General features: G+C 34.8%; 1 protein-coding gene and 2 long non-coding RNA genes across 3 annotated transcripts; 2 read left to right on the top strand and 1 right to left on the bottom strand.

The window, feature by feature from the left end:
• The first annotated feature begins 4,114 nt into the window (after nt 1-4,114).
• LOC121970015 lies at nt 4,115-5,379 on the top strand. The gene is made up of 3 exons (XR_006108812.1): nt 4,115-4,774; nt 4,845-5,035; nt 5,237-5,379. It is a non-coding gene; the product is annotated as an uncharacterized LOC121970015 (long non-coding RNA).
• Nucleotides 5,380-6,821: 1,442 nt separating this feature from the next.
• Nucleotides 6,822-7,191, top strand: LOC121970016. The gene is made up of 2 exons (XR_006108813.1): nt 6,822-6,884; nt 6,975-7,191. It is a non-coding gene; the product is annotated as an uncharacterized LOC121970016 (long non-coding RNA).
• Nucleotides 7,192-11,149: 3,958 nt separating this feature from the next.
• LOC121970014 (post-GPI attachment to proteins factor 3-like) lies at nt 11,150-18,164 on the bottom strand. Its single transcript, XM_042520401.1, has 5 exons — nt 17,839-18,164; nt 13,126-13,387; nt 12,802-13,001; nt 12,520-12,707; nt 11,150-11,706 (listed from the first exon to the last, which is right to left on the bottom strand). The coding sequence occupies exons 1-5, from the start codon at nt 17,928-17,930 to the stop codon at nt 11,417-11,419; spliced, it is 1,032 nt and encodes a 343-aa protein (XP_042376335.1). The 5' UTR covers nt 17,931-18,164; the 3' UTR covers nt 11,150-11,416.
• Nucleotides 18,165-18,435: the final 271 nt, after the last annotated feature.

Here is an 18,435-nt window from a genome sequence, read left to right as displayed (position 1 = left end):
CCAAGTTACAAGAATGTTGAGATCCAACATCACCTTGTGACTACTAATTGTGACTCTTCACAATATATGACAGGTGTCCTTCTATCCTTGACATCTAGGTTGATCAATTTGAGGTATAGACGGTGTCATCCTCTGATCAATCTAAATCTTGAACTCCAAGTAGACTCACTATAATCAAATGAGTTCAATATCTCATATTGACTCATTTGGGCATGGCCATGCACTTAGTGTTCTCACTCTATCAAAAATAACGATGTCACTCCCGTTATATAGGAGGGATAGATCTCATCTATATCACTCACATCCCTCCGCATAATTTGTTACATACCCAGTAATCGCCTTTATAGTCCACCCACTTACGGGTGACAATTGACAAAGTCAAAGTATGCAACTCCTTATGTAGGGAACCATGGTGACTTCAGGTCTAAGGACTAATAGTCATACTAATAGCCACATGAGAAAGTATATGACACTCATATAACGATCCATGATACTTTCTCATAGCGGGTCATTCAGTATACATTCTCCAATGCATACCCATGTGTCAACTTGATATCTCTATATCCATGACTTGTGAGATCAAGTTATCGAGTTGACCTACATGCTAGTCTCGTCGCATTAACATTGTCCCTGAATGTTAATACTTGACTAGGAATGATTAAGAGTAGTGTTCTCTATATCATCTCACTATCGATTCAACCAATCGATTGATATAGATAGGAACCTTCTACTTAAGGACGCTATTATACTTAGTTATTTGGCACCAATACAAGTAAGTATAATAACCATAAAGAAATGTCTTTATAAACATATAGGAATATGATACATCAAGTCCATACAACAATCATCATATGATTGGCTCTAGGGCTCTAACTAACAGAGACGAGGAATACTGCAGAAGATCAAGAGGTCGTTGCATACAAAGAAAGGTATAACTAGTAATTATTTTCCGCATCATGCTAGTTTGTCTTTGTATGAATTCCAAACACAAGAGGCATATGATTCTAGATTTTCGTATTAGATATTCGAAGTTATATTTTTTTTATTTTTTCGATCTTGTAATTTGATTGTTCTTTTTGGTTAAATCTAATGTTATTTTAGGAAATTAAATATTAAATTTCGTTAAGAGGCTTTGTCGAGGCAGTGGTGGATGCTCCCATACCCAAGAAGGTCATGTGCCTCACCATTTTTGACCTGGGAGCTATTTTCCGAAATTGATATTTAATTGAATTTATAATATAGGTGGATTTGGATCAATAGTGTTAAGTTCCGCTTGCGATCCAAGTCTAAACCATTAAGAACAGATAAGTTAAATTTGGAATCAATAATGTTAAGTTCCGTTTGCGATTCCAAATTTAATTTCTGAAGAACACAATAAGTTGTTAGGAAAGGTTCGACACTTGTACAAAATTTTTATACAGTGTAACCGGTACGATCTTGCTAGGACCAACCAACAATTATTGGTGCAGGGAGCACCAGACGATCAAATCTATGTTTTGATAATGGAAAAGGGTTCAAAAGTTAAGTTGTTTTATTATCTAACAAGTGTAAATGAGCTTGTAGAAAAGTCCTAGTGGATTCTAGGAAGGTGGAAAATTCTAGGGGGAGATAACCCTAGGTTATGGGAAGTTCTAGCTACGATTAGGCAACGAAGTCCCGGTCCACGGGACTGGGAGAAATCTTAACGGGTCGAGGACTTTAGGCGAAATCCAAGAGTCGATGACTCTATGTGAAAATCCTAGGAGTCGCGGACCAGGTGAAAGTCTGGGCGGGTTGTGGAACAAACATTCAACATGAAGTTCTGAAGTCTCGAACACTGACAAAAGTCCAGATGGCCTGGAGGACCGATTTGGCAAAAGGTAATTTCTCCTGAGAGGAGTAGGTGAGGATGCGTTCCTTGAAAAGGGAACAGTAGGCATCGGTTCAACTTAAGATTTCTGTGAAATCCAAAAGTCAGAACCAGATAATCTGGAGGCTGTCAAAGTTATATTTTATACTATTTGTCTATTTCTCTAACTCTATTTTACAGGAAACTAACATTTTGTAGGTTGTAGTTTGCGGCCTTGATTAGTTGACCGAACCTCGGGGATCAGATCTGCTTGCGGCTAAGGCTCGACCAAGGGATCGGTCGACTGTAATAGGTGTTGACTCAATCAGACCGAGTTGATTGGACCAGATAAGCCAGCGAGGAAAGTGGAATCGGTCGACCGAATGAAGACTCATCTGAAGCAGTAGCATCTGGATGGAAAGTCAGGTGGGTTTAGTAGGTTCGATCGACCGAACAGCTAGATCAATCGACTGATCAACGTCGAGTCAAATATGATCCCGAAATTAGTGGATATGGATCAGGTCTAGCTTTGCTATAAAATGAGGTCTCGACCCTGCACTTCGACACAATTCCTTTCAGAACAAATTAAGCTCTTGCACGTACTCCGAAAAACATCTAAACACTACCACAATGACGATCAAGCCAGAAGATCGATTTCTCTAAGTCGTCGGTAACTAGTTTCATTTCATGCAATACTTGTAAGCTTCATCTTTGTAACCAATACATGTAAAGATTTTATAATACTATAGTTGTTGCCCAATGAAAGTGATCAATGATCGCGGTCCTTGGAGTAAAAGTCGACACAAGCTCCGAACGAAGTAAAAAATCTTAATATTCTTGTTCTGTGTTCTTTACTTTCCACTGCGTCTTACTCTGTAATTTGTAAAAAATGAACATGAAAACCACTAGGCTATTCACCCCCCCCCCCTAACATGCATCAATCCTATATTATTAACTATAATTCATCAACACTTGAAGCCTCTATGACTCCTTTTATAGCTTTCAGAACTATTATTACCATCGTCGAAGTTATTATCATCAACACTTGAAACCACTAGGCTATTCTATTGAAGCTATTATTACCATCGTCGAAGTTATCGAGGTTGTCACATTGTAAACGATAATATCAAATCAACATATAAAAATTTCTGTAGCTGTTGTAATAAAAATTCAAAAAAAATTAAGAGGAAAAGAATATAGCTCTGATAGCATGTTGAAACTGATAGATAAAGAAAAAAAAATATAATAGAAAATTAATTTTTTGAGTTATTATTTATTAAAATTAATAGATTTATTTATACAAGTTATCCAAATAATAATAAAAAAATTAAATATAGTATATAATTATAAACATAATAATGAATATAATAGATATGAAAATATTATTTTTATTATTTAATTCATGTCGATCTTTATTTTAATTATGATGTCAAATATAATATTTTAATTAATTAAAATTAATTTGATATTATTTTCTATTATTATTATTAAAATTCTATCAATTGATAGTTGAGTCGACTGATTTGCGACTCGGGCTAGGAAGCCAATGGCTGGAATACTTCTGTTTCACAGCGTAATAGCTTAGACAATTAATTAATGCAAGGTCAGTTAGACAGATAAGATCAAACAGCTAATGTCAAAATAAATTAATTATTGAAGTAGCTATTGCAAGGACAAATAATCAATTGAAATGTATATTATTTGACTAGAGGACAGCGGACGATCAGTCAACAAGATTCTAAAATATTATCGTTTCCATATATATATATATATATATATATATATATATATATATATATATATATATATATATATTATAAAAAATTATTAAAGAAAGAGGAAGACCTCATTTATGTAATCATTTTATTATATTGTACTACATAATATTCATTTGTATCTGTGTTGCTATTGTAAGTGATAAATTTGTAATAGATTCTCTATCACCAAAAGAGTTAAGAATAGAGGATTATAGGAGTAAGCCACTGACTGTTCACAGGTTGTCGAGTAGGAGTTAAAACCCCGCAAAACCACATAAATCAGTTTGTCTGTGCGTGTTTGTTGGTTTATGCTTGTGCTTATGTGTTTTAAGTTTGTTGTTATATATACTAGAAATAATGTCTATTATGATATTTTCTTAGTGACACTTAATTTAAAATGTCATTATAAATATTTTTTAATGACACTTATGAAAAAAAATTATTTATAAAAATAAAATATCTTATTAGATCACCTATAGTGACAAAATTGATAAATGTCATTACAATTTAATTCATTCTATTTATTTTCACTAACCTAGACTTATCTCTTTCCCGCAAACATTCCTTTCCTCTTCCCTTTCTTCACACCTTTGCTCTTCGCAGATTCTTCCTTCTCCGCAGTAAGCACCGCAGCAAGCAGGGAGGATCTCGTCTTCCCTCTCCACGGTGAGTAGGGAGGATCTCGTCTTCCCTCTCCACAGCGAGTAGGGAGGATCTCTTCTTCTCTCTCTGGTTTCATTTCTCTCCACAAGTTGATCCCCAAACCCTAGCCAAAATGGCGATCTCCAATTGAAGATCCAAGCGTAATTCTGCGATGCGACACTTCTTCCTCCACATCATTGGCATCTTTACCGTGGTATTATTTATCCTCCTCCCTTCCACCGCCACAGTGCCGGTGGTGGCCGAAACGGAGTAGAATTTGTCATCATTGTCATCTTCGGCCTCAGATCTGTACTTACATGGCCTCCATTTTTTGCGATCGGTGTTGACCCTCTGATCACACGCCTTAAACACGCGAGTGGAGCTGATACAAAAGTAGGTGGAGACCACGCCGCCGTTGCCTCTGACTACACCTCGTACGCGCACATCTCAATCTAGAGAGCTTGAAGCAGATGCGGGTCTTCATTGAGTTAGCTCGCAACCTCTCCCTTCTCCTTGATGCCTCCTTTCTTTGCCTGAACCATTTAAGGTTTTACTTACCTGAGACGTACCTAAAACTGCACGAAATTCTATTCTTAGATAATGATATTGTGGTGCAGCGAGATCTCACAATATTGTGGAAAATTGATATGGATGGGAAGGTGAATGGAGCAGTTGAGACATGCTTGGGGTCTTTTCATCGTTATGCAAATATATGAATTTCTCACAAACCTTTATCAAGGAGAAGTTTGACCTTCATTCGTGGAAGAAGGAAAAGTGCACTAAACATTGTCATTATTGGCAGAATCTTGTAAGTTACCAACTTTATAGTGGTATCATTTTCAAATTTACATTTGTTGTTTTACTAAAGAAAATATTGTCAGATAGCTATAACTTTATTTTGAGTTAACATATTCTATGAGAAACATTAACTATATTTACAACATGTCATATATATGAATTGATTTGATATCATGCACATGGAGAAAAGTGAATTAATTATCATGTACAGAGGAAAGATTGAGATCAAGTGTATCGAGAACATCACAAGTCGTCATGTTACCTTTTGCAAGAGAACGAATGGGCTGCTCAAGAAAACCTATGAATTGTCTGTGCTCTGACGTCGCACTAATCGACTTCTCCGCCCACGGCCGCTTGTATGAGTACTCCAATAACAGGTAGCTAAGTGACTATTATTTTTCACCATTTAGTTTTATCATCACTTTCATTGTATTATCACACAGTTTATATCTTTTCTCTCTATTCAAGAAGATGATGACATGTAGATTTGCTGATTTAATTTTGATGTTAAAACTTTGTTCTAAATTTCCTTTCATGTTGCATCTTTGAAATATTATGGATCAGCACAAAGATGCTAAAATATTTGTGTCAGTTTAATGCGATGATGTAATATATCCCTTTTGCTACAAGAGTATTTGGGTGATACAATACGCATAGAATACATTTACTATAAACTAAGATTTTTAAGATTTTATCTATCTTCTCTTCCTCTTTATCTTTTCTTGAGTTGCTCTATGAAGCTGGGAAAATGCCTGACATAATCCATTATCATGATTGGCAGACAACCTTTGTTGTATGGACCAAATCCTATCTTCTTAAATCGTGTTGTCTGATGGTCAATGATTTCTAGTGAAATTCAATGGACCTTAGCTTTATAGATCTATGGTTTATTAACGTAATCAGATTTTTTTAAAAAAAATTAGGTACCACTTTATTGGGACATATATGCTGCAAAGAGTTTGAATTCAGCTAGAATTTGCTTTACCTGCCACAACTTTGAGCATCAAGGAATAACTCCTGCTTCAGAATTGTCATGATAGGATGCAGGATAATTCGGCACATGATAGAGTTAATTGAGCATCAAGGAATAGGTCTTGATGTTCACCACATGAACAGATATGATAGGATGCAGGATAATTCGGCACATGATAGAGTTAATCCTGTCAAAGTAATTACATAGACCACTATGCAATTGTTTTAAAACTATGTAAATATTTTTTTTCCATATTACTCTTCTAATGCAATTTGTCAAAATTTCAGGGTGCAATTGTATTCTCTAACATTGTTACTACTATATCACCAACATTGTTACTACTTTTTGCCAATTCTAATATATCCTTGTGTGTTGAAGTGGAGAAATTCTCAAGACTAGCTAGGGTTTTTAAAGCACGAGCACTATTTTTATTGCTTTTCTTTTTATTTATTTATTTTTTGGTAGAGTTCATAAAGTACAGGTATCAATCTTTCGTGCTCTTTTATGTTTGTCAAAGTAGTCTATATATCTAGTTCAAAGCTTTACCAATTTCTTTATGTATGCGCCTATCCATTAAATTTCAAGTAGAATTGGAGTTAAGGTTGATAGTTTAAAGAAGTGTGAATAAACTCAGCTCTATTAAGTTTGTGTAGTATGCATTTTCCCTAATTGGTTTAAGTGATAATGAGAGGACTGATTACTGGTGTTGATTGACAAGTAAAGTTTGTTGATTTATTTTGTTACTAATGATGTTTGCTTTGTTGGTGCACATATACTGTTATGGAAACAAAAACTTTTCATTGTTTTCTTTAGTGTTTGTAGTTAACAGTAAGTGAAGACTACTATTAGGTGCATATGGAATGATCCTTTGCATTTTTCTCGTTTGGTATGATATATATATTTTGAACTATTTTTATTAATTTTGTATCTTCGGTGTTTTATTTCACTTATACAAATATATACATTGTATTTGCAGGTGACAGGTACTTGGATTTTTATGAATCAATATAATGGTTGAAGATGATCCATCTAATCGAGTTTTTAATTTACAAGACTTTGTTAGTATTACAATTTAATATTTTGAGTGTATTTGTAGGTTGTTTTGGATGTAAAAGATTTATCATTAGTATTGCATTTGTAAATTTGACTCAAATGAGTATTGGATGAATAAAAATATCTATGAGTCCTTTAAATTTTGTTTTGTAATTTTTTCTATTCTAGATGGTCAATGAATTGTGATGATATGTAAATATTGAATTCAAGTTATTTATACTAAATAAAAATTAATGATAATTTTTAATGTATTTATAAATTATTATAATGATATTTATTATGGCATTATAAATTAGTTTAGGTGACATTTATAAATGTCCTTAAAATATGATTTTTTTTCTGACATTTTTGACTGTCGATATATCCCTATATTGTGATATTTTTAAAGTTAGCATTGATATTGTATACAGACATCATAAAATGTCAAGGATGCGAGGAGGTCTAAGACAACATCACTTTATAGGGCGTTTTTCGGTGATGTCACTAAAACTTAAGTGTCACCAAAAATATACTATAAGGACATTTATGTGTGTCATTATAGACCTTTTTTCTTGTAGTATATTGTTTTTCTATTGGATATTAACTCTAGTAGAAGCATGAAAAAAGATGAACATACTCGAATGCAACTAACGTATATTCACCCCTCCTGGCCACTTCATGATCCAACACAATATACATATCAAATACGTATGCAATCGTAACTTAAATTCTCTATCCAAATATCAAAACTTATAATTGATCATGGTTTCTTAGGATCTGATTGTACTAGAATTTGGGACTTCCTCTACTAACAGGTCTTGCCTTTGAGGTTTCAATTTTTGTTTGGTACGATAAATCATGACCTACTAAGATTTTCAATTTTCAAGCATCCAATAATACTTCATCTAAGACTTCCATATTGGCACATTTGTCAATATGTATAGAATCGTCAATTTAGGTTGAATTCGTCGGATTAGTCCGCTCCGTCAAATAATTTAAAGGATTGGATTAAAATATTATCAATCCAAGCCCACCACGGACCGACCCATCTAGGCCCGTGACCCGCGCGGGTCGGCCCGCGACAGACTTGGATTGACCCGCGGGTTGAGAAACATATGTAAGTCAAATTTTATTGTCTTTCTTTGTTATAATTTTGAAATAAAAATAATATTTTTCATCCAATATAAATACTCATTTGCGTTCATTTATATTTAAAATACATATTTATGGATACATTTGATTGATAAAACTTTTCCGAAGTAAAACGTTGAAAATATGAAATATTTTTTTAATTTTTTAAAAAAATTTTGATAGGCTCGCGGGTTGACCCGCCAAAACCGCAACCCGCCTTGAATTGGGTTGGGTTGGAAATTTCTCAACCCGCTAAGTTGATGGATCGGCATGCCCCACTCCACCAAATGCTTAGCCCGTCATGGATCGACCCGCCCCGCCCCGCCCCGTCACGAATTGACCCATCTGACAACTCTAAGGACTTTTTCTTTTTCAACAATTATTAGACTTCATCCACAACTAAGTTTCAATCAACCTTGAATCAGTTGCACTTCATTCCCTAAAGCCCCAACTTAAGTACTTAAATCAACTATATACTTTTGATCAAACATCAAACATTTGGTTTAACATAACTAAGCTAGCATGAATGCACAACACTTTCAAGATTGACATTTCAATCAACTGGAAACAATTTTAGTTGACTAAAATAATGCAGACTACAATTTTAAATAGGGGATTGAGAGGACTTCGAAACACATGGTTTGTATTTAACTAAATCATTCACATGCTCTAAAAAGTCTCATTTCCTAGTCGTATGTTCATACATAAAAGTGCTCTTAACAACATACACGGAGATTGTTCTCTCCAAAAGTTTACATTTCATTTTCTATTATTAAATTTTCTCTTATGCTTTAAATTTATATTCTATTGTTTTGCATGAGTTTTTTTACCTCATAAAAGGAGTCGATTTTTCAATATAAGAAATTTTTAAAATGTCAGTAGAATACAGAATAGAACCTATGGTCAGAACCATGCAATATTTTTGTACGAGTATTATTAATTTGTTATATTTATTTTAGTTTAAAATTAATATGTTGTAAAAGCCTTATATTTTCAATAGAAATCAAAATGAATTTTTATTTATAGGATTGCACCTATTCACCCCCATTGTGCACTGAAAATAAACCATCCTATCACCACCTTGATCAAGGATCTTAGACCTTAAATCCATTGAGCTCCACCTAAGCTACAAGTCCACCACTTGATCCCATTGAGTTCATCAAACTCCTAGTGAGATCTGTCCTCGGGTCCATCAAAATCCTCTTGAGCTCCAAATACTAACCTACATACTTAATGATCCATATAAAATACACAATGCCTATTTTAAACTATAGTATAACCTGTCAAAATAACATACGAGAAATCATTTCCCCAACATATAATACTTGTATTAATCAGAGGATATAATGGGAGAAGAATCCTATATGTTTGTACAAATAATTGTAAGACAGTAAGAGCTTGTGAACTAGGAAGGAAAAGCAAATTGAAAGATTATAGCCATATCGCATAGACACGAATTACAATTTTTTTTTTTTTTTTTTTTGTCTAACTAGTCCCGAAAGTGGACAGCCTATTCTCATAAATCGACCATCAAGTAAATCCAAAAACGCTAGCAGCTCCTTGCCCAACAATAGATAGGAATTACAAGAACTTAAAAATATATATTTGGAAAAATCAAACTAGGTAGATATAATTTAGAGTAATGGACAAAACATAATGCTATAAATCTGCCATATAGTTACCAGTTGGGCTATAAGGGCACAAAACATTTGTTGATGGATGCATGGATGATGACCCCTTATATAGGTTTGCATTACCCCCAACAGTTAGTTGTGTCTTTATTCTTAAAATCTCTCATATAACAAAACTTGCATTAGAATTCCATATATGTATTGTTCACTTGGCGGAATTGAGATAAAAAACAAATTTCTCTATAAGTAAGCTAAACCCTCATTTGGCAAATTATTATCACCAACAATGCCTTCATTGCTATTGTACCAGTGTTCGGCTTAGGTGGCCACCTAGGTAGTAGGCGCCAAGAAATAGTACAGGATTTTCATGATTTCTGTTAGTTTAGGCTTTTAAATTTAAAGTCCAATTAAAAAAACTAAAATACAACTTTTTTTTGTGTTGACATTAAGTTTTATAAATCCTAAACTTTGGTCCAACAAGAAAATCGATTTATTGGTTTGTCCTAATGACTAGCACTAAACTTCATCTTCATAGAGTGAATGAAGAAACTCACATTTTGGAGAAATCAAAGAGTTAAAGGGCTAAAGAAATCAATTTGAAGAAAAAATGTATTGTCTACTCTTTCCTCAGCTGAGCGACTTGAAAGGGATTAAATTAAAGATTGGTCAAAACCTAATCCTTTGGAAAAGTCATTTCATCGGACAACTTTACAAAAGCTCTAGAGTGAGAGAAATTGACATAGATAATTTTACATCCAAAGAAGAAGAGGAGGATTACAATGATAATATTGAGTTTATATCGAAAAGAACAAATCATTGAAAATTATGGAGAAATAAAATAAATTTATGATATTTTATTAGTTGTATAATTTTGAACTCATTTTAAATTTAATGTTATTATGTTTGAGTTATAGAATGTGATTTATTATATCATATATGTTGACACCGTGGAATCCACCTAACGACGCATAATCCCTGCTTAGGTGGCCTAAGCGCTAGACACTAGTTTAGGGTACCGCACTTGAGTAGTGTAAGAACTACTAGTATATAATTCTGACTACCCATGAGAATTTGCTGCCGCATAGCACGTCAAAAATTACCAACCTCAACACTTGCCTGTTACAAAGACGTTATTGCCAACCATGCTGGCAGAGGCCATTTCCATTGTCAATTTAAAAAGCAAAACACAACCACTGATTGTTGCAAGAAAAGGGCAATTAAAGTACGACTCCAAGATGAGTCATGAACTAATTCCTCTAACTATATCAATTCAAAAACAACAAGCGCAATAACAAAATTTTGCCAACCTCAACGCTACTGTGTGGCAAGCATTGCCAACGATGTTGAGAAACGATGCTAAGAAAGTCTATTTCCAATGTCAATTTAAAAGGCAAAAACACAACTATGTTGCCACAAAGAAAAGGGCAAATGAAGTGCAAAACCAAGTTGAGTCGTGAAGTAATTCCACCAATTATATCGATTCAAAAACAAGAAGGGCAATAGAAACCACCGAGTGGAGTGGGAAAAAAAATCAACTATTAACTAGGAGAGAAGGAAAAATACACTAAACCAGACTTACAGCTCAATCAGTGAGCAGTGGGACTTCCAAGTTCTATCCTGCTTCTTACTTGGTCTTTTTTATGAGAGCCGATGTTCGGAACTCAGCATCTTCATAAACGAAGCTCCACCAAAGATATGCAAGAGGGATGTTGGTGGCATGCCATAGTGCATGGGAATCAACATAACCTTTGTAGGGTGGAAAATCATACAACAACTCAAGAAAGGTGGCGATGGCACCACCAACAACCACCACCCAAAGCTTGAAACGTGAAGGATGCCGAGTTACCCCTGCCCAGACAGCCCAAAGCAAAACCTGAGCAATGCCAATCACCATACACACCTTCATATTAAGCCCTGCAATTTAAGACAAAAATCACATGCTTTGCTTATTTCCTTTTTCTAATTTGGTGTTGTATACAAATTATTAACTCGTAATTTGTCAACTAGATCATGCATATGAATATAGGAAATGGTCAATGCATATAAGCACTCATGTATTGTTCAAAATCATCGATCGCAAGGAAAGCTTCTTCAGAGTACCACAGAAACGATCTAGCTCTGACAAATCAATTGATTCTAACACGATCTAGCACAGTCTGTCAAAGGATCTAATGCAAACTTAAAAGGAATAACAAAGCGTTTATTGTTAAACCATAACCATTTCATTCAAAAGGATATAACACTTCAAAAAAATAATTAATCTATACCCACAATCAATGTTCTTTTAGAAATTCTAGCTCACTAAATAGTCTTCAGTCAGATCTTAATTTGCTTCACTAGCACAGCTACATATACATACAATATACTCAAATGCACAATAAGCATACAGTTAGCATCCCAATTACTTTTATCAAATCCAATCTTGTAAACAAAGTTAGACCAAGCTAAACCTTCTAGATAAAGTCATCTATCCTCATAATAAACAAGTAGATTAAATTTAAATGGGCTGATACATTGGAAATTTGTATGCATAGCATAACCAACAAAGCAATCTATAATCTGGCCAATAGATTTTAAATGATTTGTTGACTTGTTATCAAATTGGAACTTTGGAGTAGATTTGTTGTTTTTGAAACTTCAATCAAAATAACTGAGAAAGCCCAAAGGTGAGATTATATTCGACAATTAATGACTACTAAAGAAGTTTACCAACAGATGAGCACTAACCATAGTCTAATTCATAGAAGTTGATATACAGGATGTGTGTCGTCAGAAAAGCCACCAAAGGAGCTGCAACCATTACCCTTGAAGCCTCCGTCTTCACATTAAAGGTTCTAAATATAGCCAGAATAAGGGAGTAACCAAGTAGAACCACAGATGACGAATAGTCCAACTTCTCTGTTAAATCAAAACTTCTGCAGAAAAAATGGAGGAAATATTTTTTTTAAAAAAAAAGTAGGTCTTATTCTTCTGATTGACTCACAATGGAGGAAAAAATATCATACATACCGTGTGTGAAATATAGCATCCCAAAACCAGGCGTTCAGTGATAACAACCCATATACATGCCACAAGCAAGTGAATTCATAATATGTCCTCCCACTCTGGGGCCTAAGTGGTAGTTTGTAAGATGATAAGAGAAAAAAAGATAACCACCCATTGAATTGAATAATGAGGGTTAATGCAGATAGAATAGCTGAGACAGGCTCCTAAAATAAAAAGAAATAAGAAAGTTTTATAGGCATCCATAAAAACAGTTAGTACTTTACCAATTACTGAATGCTTTCTATTTTACTGCAAGGCATGCAACTCTGATTCAGTGGAATGATTTACCTGAAGCACAGACCAACGCTTAAAAGGCCATTTACCATGATACTTAACAGGTCTAAGACCAAGTTCTTCCCTTTCTTTTTCTAGTTGCATCATACAAAAGTATTGACAGTCACTCCTACAATTCCATTGCTTCCATTGAACATATAAGGGTTCTTGCATATACCATGGACCATCAACAAGTACACCATCAGCTGAAAACTGGCAGTGCTGAACTGAGCTGGCTCCAACAGTTCCTGTCTTCCCGCATTGTTCTATACATATCCTGACATGAAGAAACACATCAAGTTACAACCAAAAATTGAAATTTTCATTTTTCACTTTCTTAAAAAAGAAAGTGATATAAAATATCCAGCTACTAAACTTTTACACTTTTCCACCTATCAATTTTGTGCTTTTATAACTGCAACTATGTTGAAGGAAAGAAATAATTTCAAAGCCTCCACATAACAAAAAGGAGCCCAAGTACCCAGGGATATAGTTGCTTCAAGTATTTGAATGGGTGATATAAAGGGTTAACAAGTATATGCAATTCCAATAGGCCACATGTCTCTACAATCTAAATTATAAACAAGAATTAGAAGAGGGAGAAACATGATCATAAGAGACTTAATTGAATTTAACCTATTTGATTCAACTTCAATTAATGCTACTTTTATTTAATATTACAGAAAAGGAGATGTTATTCTCATTCGTTCTGCACTATTTACAAGATGTACAAGATTTGAAAGGAACAAAAATTAGTCACATTTAGTCCCTAGACAAATCTACTTCAATAGAATTTAAAATAAGTGACAGCATAAAGATATCTAGGCACTAAAATTATTCATTTTCCATGCCACTTGAAATTTCTGTTGCGACTGTCATGCGTCAAGAAGGGGATGAATAGATGCAACCTCTAAATTCAAATTCTTTTTGTTGCTCTTGCAAATGCAAAGCCTTGATAACAACAAACACAATGCAAATATTTTTATGTGGTTCAAAAACCTTAAGCTCCTACTCCAGCCTATGACTTGTTACTTTTCCTTTCCAAAAGTGAAGAAACCTCACACTCACACACACAGAAATATAAAGCCTCCTTTTACAGATGAGAAATGAAGTACAACAGAAATTGTAAATAGAATAACCTGAAGAGCCTTTGTTGGTTTGGAATGTAGCATGGCAAAATAGCAGTAAGTAGGTGCACAAACAAAGCACTAGATGTGATGAATGATATTGAATGATCTCTAGTTTGAAGTGTCTTCGCTGAACTGAATAGCCCCAACTAGTGGACTGATTCATGGTTCTCGAACCCCTATCCACAGCGAAAGTTACACAGCCAATCAACTCAAACTTTCTGTAGGTCAATTGTTTGACCCATCAATCGACTCAACTGCCTTCCAATTGACTCTTCTTCCATTCGATCTCCTGATCCGTGAACATGTCTTTAAATTGGTGACCTCATCCAGATCATTACAGATTCTTCTGGTGACTATGTCATAAGTCTACTCTATGCCATCAGTTGATTGATCTAGATAATTTTGTGACTGAATCTTCAGATGATTGTGTAATCAGTGAATTGCTTGAACCATTAATTGACTCACATGGATAAACCTATGACTTTTTCACCATTGACAAGGTTTTAGTTGACTCTAAGTACCTTCAAGCTACTCATATCATTTGTCACAAGTTTATCCTACACAAAGTCATATAACCATTCTTGTTGGCTTTCAAACTTCAAAGTATATATTAGTCAACACAACAATCGACATAGGCAACTTCAGTCACATTTTCTTCCATTTACTCCACTCAAACCAAACAGAGTTCATTTTGTTCTCAAACAACAAGTAATCCATTGACTATATCATCAACTTGGGCTTAAACTTAAGCAAATTGGTCGACTTCAATCTAGAACACCTAACACTCTTTCCCTGATCAAGTAGACGCTTAAGTAGAAAACCTCTACGCAAAGGTCAAAATACATTTGACTGATCATTCATCTCACATGTCTTCATGCTAATTTGTCTTTGGGTCCTAATCGAACTGAGTCACCAACCTCAGTACCTCCTAAGACACGTAGATGATCTTTGGCATCCATCGGAGTTCTATCTCCAAGACTTCTTATGTGCCAAGAATTCATTTCTTTGGGAATCCCATTTGCCAAGAATCCACTCTAGGACTTCCATATATACCTTTGGACTTCCACCAACTAGGAGTTCACTCCTCCCCAAGTTTCATCTGCTAAGAGTTGTCTGGAACCTCCATCTACCAAAATTTCACTTCTCTAGGACTTTCATATGCCAAGACCACTTGGACTTTCACCAACCAAGAGTTCACTTCTCCAGAACTTCTATCTACCATGAGTTCACTTCTCTAGAACTTCTATCTACCATGAGTTCACTTCTACGTGACGTCCATCAAAACCAATCCAACTCAAATATGATTGTATCACCAGCCTTTCCCTTAAGTTAAGCTTCCTAGAAATAGATTGCACTAACAATCTCATTATCCAAATTCCAACCATTTATAATCAATAAACTACGGATATAACTATGACCTGATCAAATTAAAGTGCAATGGGATAGGAAAAGCCTACATTGATAAAGAAATATGTTATTTAGACTCAAATAGTATACCACACCAACACAGTTGGTTTGAATATTATATGTGATCAAAAGTAATGTCAAGTGTCCAAGTCATAATATGTCGAACATGTGTACAAAGAGAATAAAAGATGAATCCAAGTATCAAAATGAAGAATGGACAAAATGATTGGAATAACTAAGCAAGGTTTTGAAACAAGTAGCTGTATTAGTTCAAGATAAAACAAGTACAATGTCTCATTGAGATTCAACCAAAAGCTAGAAACCACACCAACCGATCTAAATTGATCCTAACCCCGGCCCTTTATTTAAAGAAAACTTGTTTCACAATTTTAAAAAATGTAAATTAGAACCAATTTTAACTCAAATTTAAATGACATGAAGCAAAAATACAAGTATATAAAAGTTAATAATTAAAGTATTGCCATTTAATCAAAAGCCTATACAGACATCTTATAGATAAAAGCCCTACTAATACCAAAATGAATAATGAAATGGTAGTTGACACTATAGGTTGTTATGTTGCCATAATAGCATAGGCTAGTGCCTCTGCATTGTAAATTGATATATCACCTAGCCAACATCTCTATACCCCTTACCGTTCCTTAATTTGGCACTCCCAAACAAATGGACAAAAAGGATTAACCATCTAAGTGGGAAACGATTTGAGTGGGATGGAAGACTAATTGAGTGTGTATAGGAGAAAATGCAAAACTCTTTCCATGTGCATCATGTTCTAACAGGAAATTTGATGGAGTATATGACATGGATCTTGTGTTGGCCTTTCTTACTTCTTTTATCTTTTAGTGAAGTCTCAAGCTACTCATCAATTTATATGGTGCAGTTTAACACTAGTTTTTTTTTCCTGAATTGGACCCATAAAAGTCCAATCCTCTTCTCCATTGGATGTAAAAAAAAAAAGCATTCTTCTTTTCCCTGACCAAAGCCTACTTCCTATTTAAGTATTACTTCTCTCAAGATGTTGGAGCCTTTTTCATCTTTTACAATAGTTGTCCTCATGGGAGGAGCATTCCCTGTTGCATCTAGGTGGCTCCAATCAGGCCTGTAGGATAGAGAATTTGGCCAAGATATGATTAAAACAATGCCTGCAAAATTTTCTTAATAACTCTCGTTAGCATTTGTCATTACTACATAGAATCTTTGTCAGCTTCATCGTTCTTATAAATTGCTACTGACTAGCATCTACCATGCACTATAGATTGAAATTTTTAGTAATCATTAATAATACTATATATGAAGTTACAATGCAGAAAATGAAGCACTTGTTTTGACTCTGATCTTGGTAATGCCACTAAAAAGTAAAAATAAAACAGCTTATTTGAAGAAATATCCTAAAGTTGAAAAAAAAAAATTGAATCTTCAAATTCTGGTATTGCAGGATTTCAATTTAACAAATACTAGTCCACCAAGCACTTTCTCATCACCTACGGCAAATATGCAAGCAAATAATACCTATCAACAAGGTGGACTAGGCATTATTCCAAAATAGAACGCTTGGGAATAAAAACCTGCCATCTTCAAAGTCCAAGCAGATTCTTGATTTCTTGTGATCAATGGATGCCTTAGATTATTCATCTATTCTACCGAGGTGGCTTGTAGGATAGAAAGTAAAGTAGTGGTACCGGAACATAAATAATAATGCATGAATAAAAATTGTCCGCACTAATGTTTTAAATGAAAAGGATCGAAACACATGATACCGTATAAACCACACGTTGTGGAAATCTTATAGTGAAGATTGGAGTAATATATAGAGCGTACCAACAAAGACTTGTCTCGTAATCAGGCCAAAAACTCTTTCCGAGTACATTCAAGGTCACTAAACCAACTCTTGTCTATAATTCATTAAAGATTCTTTAACAAGTTTGACAAATGAAAAGTAAATGTCGTTGCAAATAATTATCGAAGTAGGATCCAATCATCCAGGAAGAAACAAACCAAAAATAACCACGCCTACTGGTCCTAATAAAGAACTGAAATCCCTAACTTTTATTGAACAAAAAGAAAGTCGTTTCAAGATCACAGATATTGTAACATATTAAATGATAACTTTGAAAATGCAGCGGCAAAATAGAGGACCCGAAAAAAAAAATCCCGAAGGAAACAAGCCCACCTATAGAGCGGATCGACGTCACCTTCACTGGCATTAGCAGCGCTGGAGATGCACACAAACGAAAGAAACACCAAAATCCAAGAGCGATCCATTACCAAAACGCTAACAACAGATTTGGACAACTTCTTTCCGATGACCGAAATCGAGAACCATAATTAGCCGTCCACGTCGAAGCACCCGGCGATGAACAGATCTCCCTCCAGAGAACCACCGTTCAAGCAAGGTGGGGAGGAGGAGGAAAACGAGCGGAACAGATTTGGGGACCTGACGAATGCTGAAGCCCCATCTTTTTATCTCTTTCTCCCTCCGTTCTTCTTGTACGCCCTCGGTTGCAACACAAAGATGAATTCGTAGGCACGCAGACAGGTCCCGCTTTGTTTGCAGGTAGACGAAATGGTACAAAGAAGGGTATCTTTGGAAGTGTAAAATGGAGTGTCATTTAATCTGGTGGAAGACCACGAGCGAACTCGTGGGCGTTTTTTAATCTGAGAGCGAGATTTAATATGAGGAAATAGTCTTAATGCGTACCCTCTCTCGTTTATTGAGTATTTGTGACACCAATCCTCAATAGATTGTGTGGGATATTTTGTACATACT

This window comes from Zingiber officinale, chromosome 4A (genome assembly GCF_018446385.1).
Source record: "Zingiber officinale cultivar Zhangliang chromosome 4A, Zo_v1.1, whole genome shotgun sequence".
NCBI lineage: Eukaryota > Viridiplantae > Streptophyta > Magnoliopsida > Zingiberales > Zingiberaceae > Zingiber > Zingiber officinale.
The sequence above is the reverse complement of the archived record's forward strand: the minus strand, read 5'-3'. Positions and strand labels throughout refer to the sequence as shown.

Bases quoted from the DNA above. Each gene is read 5' to 3' on its own strand.
- LOC121970014 (XM_042520401.1), bottom strand. From the start codon at position 17,930: ATGGATCGCTCTTGGATTTTGGTGTTTCTTTCGTTTGTGTGCATCTCC. The intron at 12,708-12,801 runs GTATGTATGATA...TTTTTTCTGCAG, and splicing joins GATGCTATATTTCACACACG to AAGTTTTGATTTAACAGAGA. The intron at 11,707-12,519 runs GTTAGTGCTCAT...CTTAAATTGCAG, and splicing joins CTTCTATGAATTAGACTATG to GGCTTAATATGAAGGTGTGT.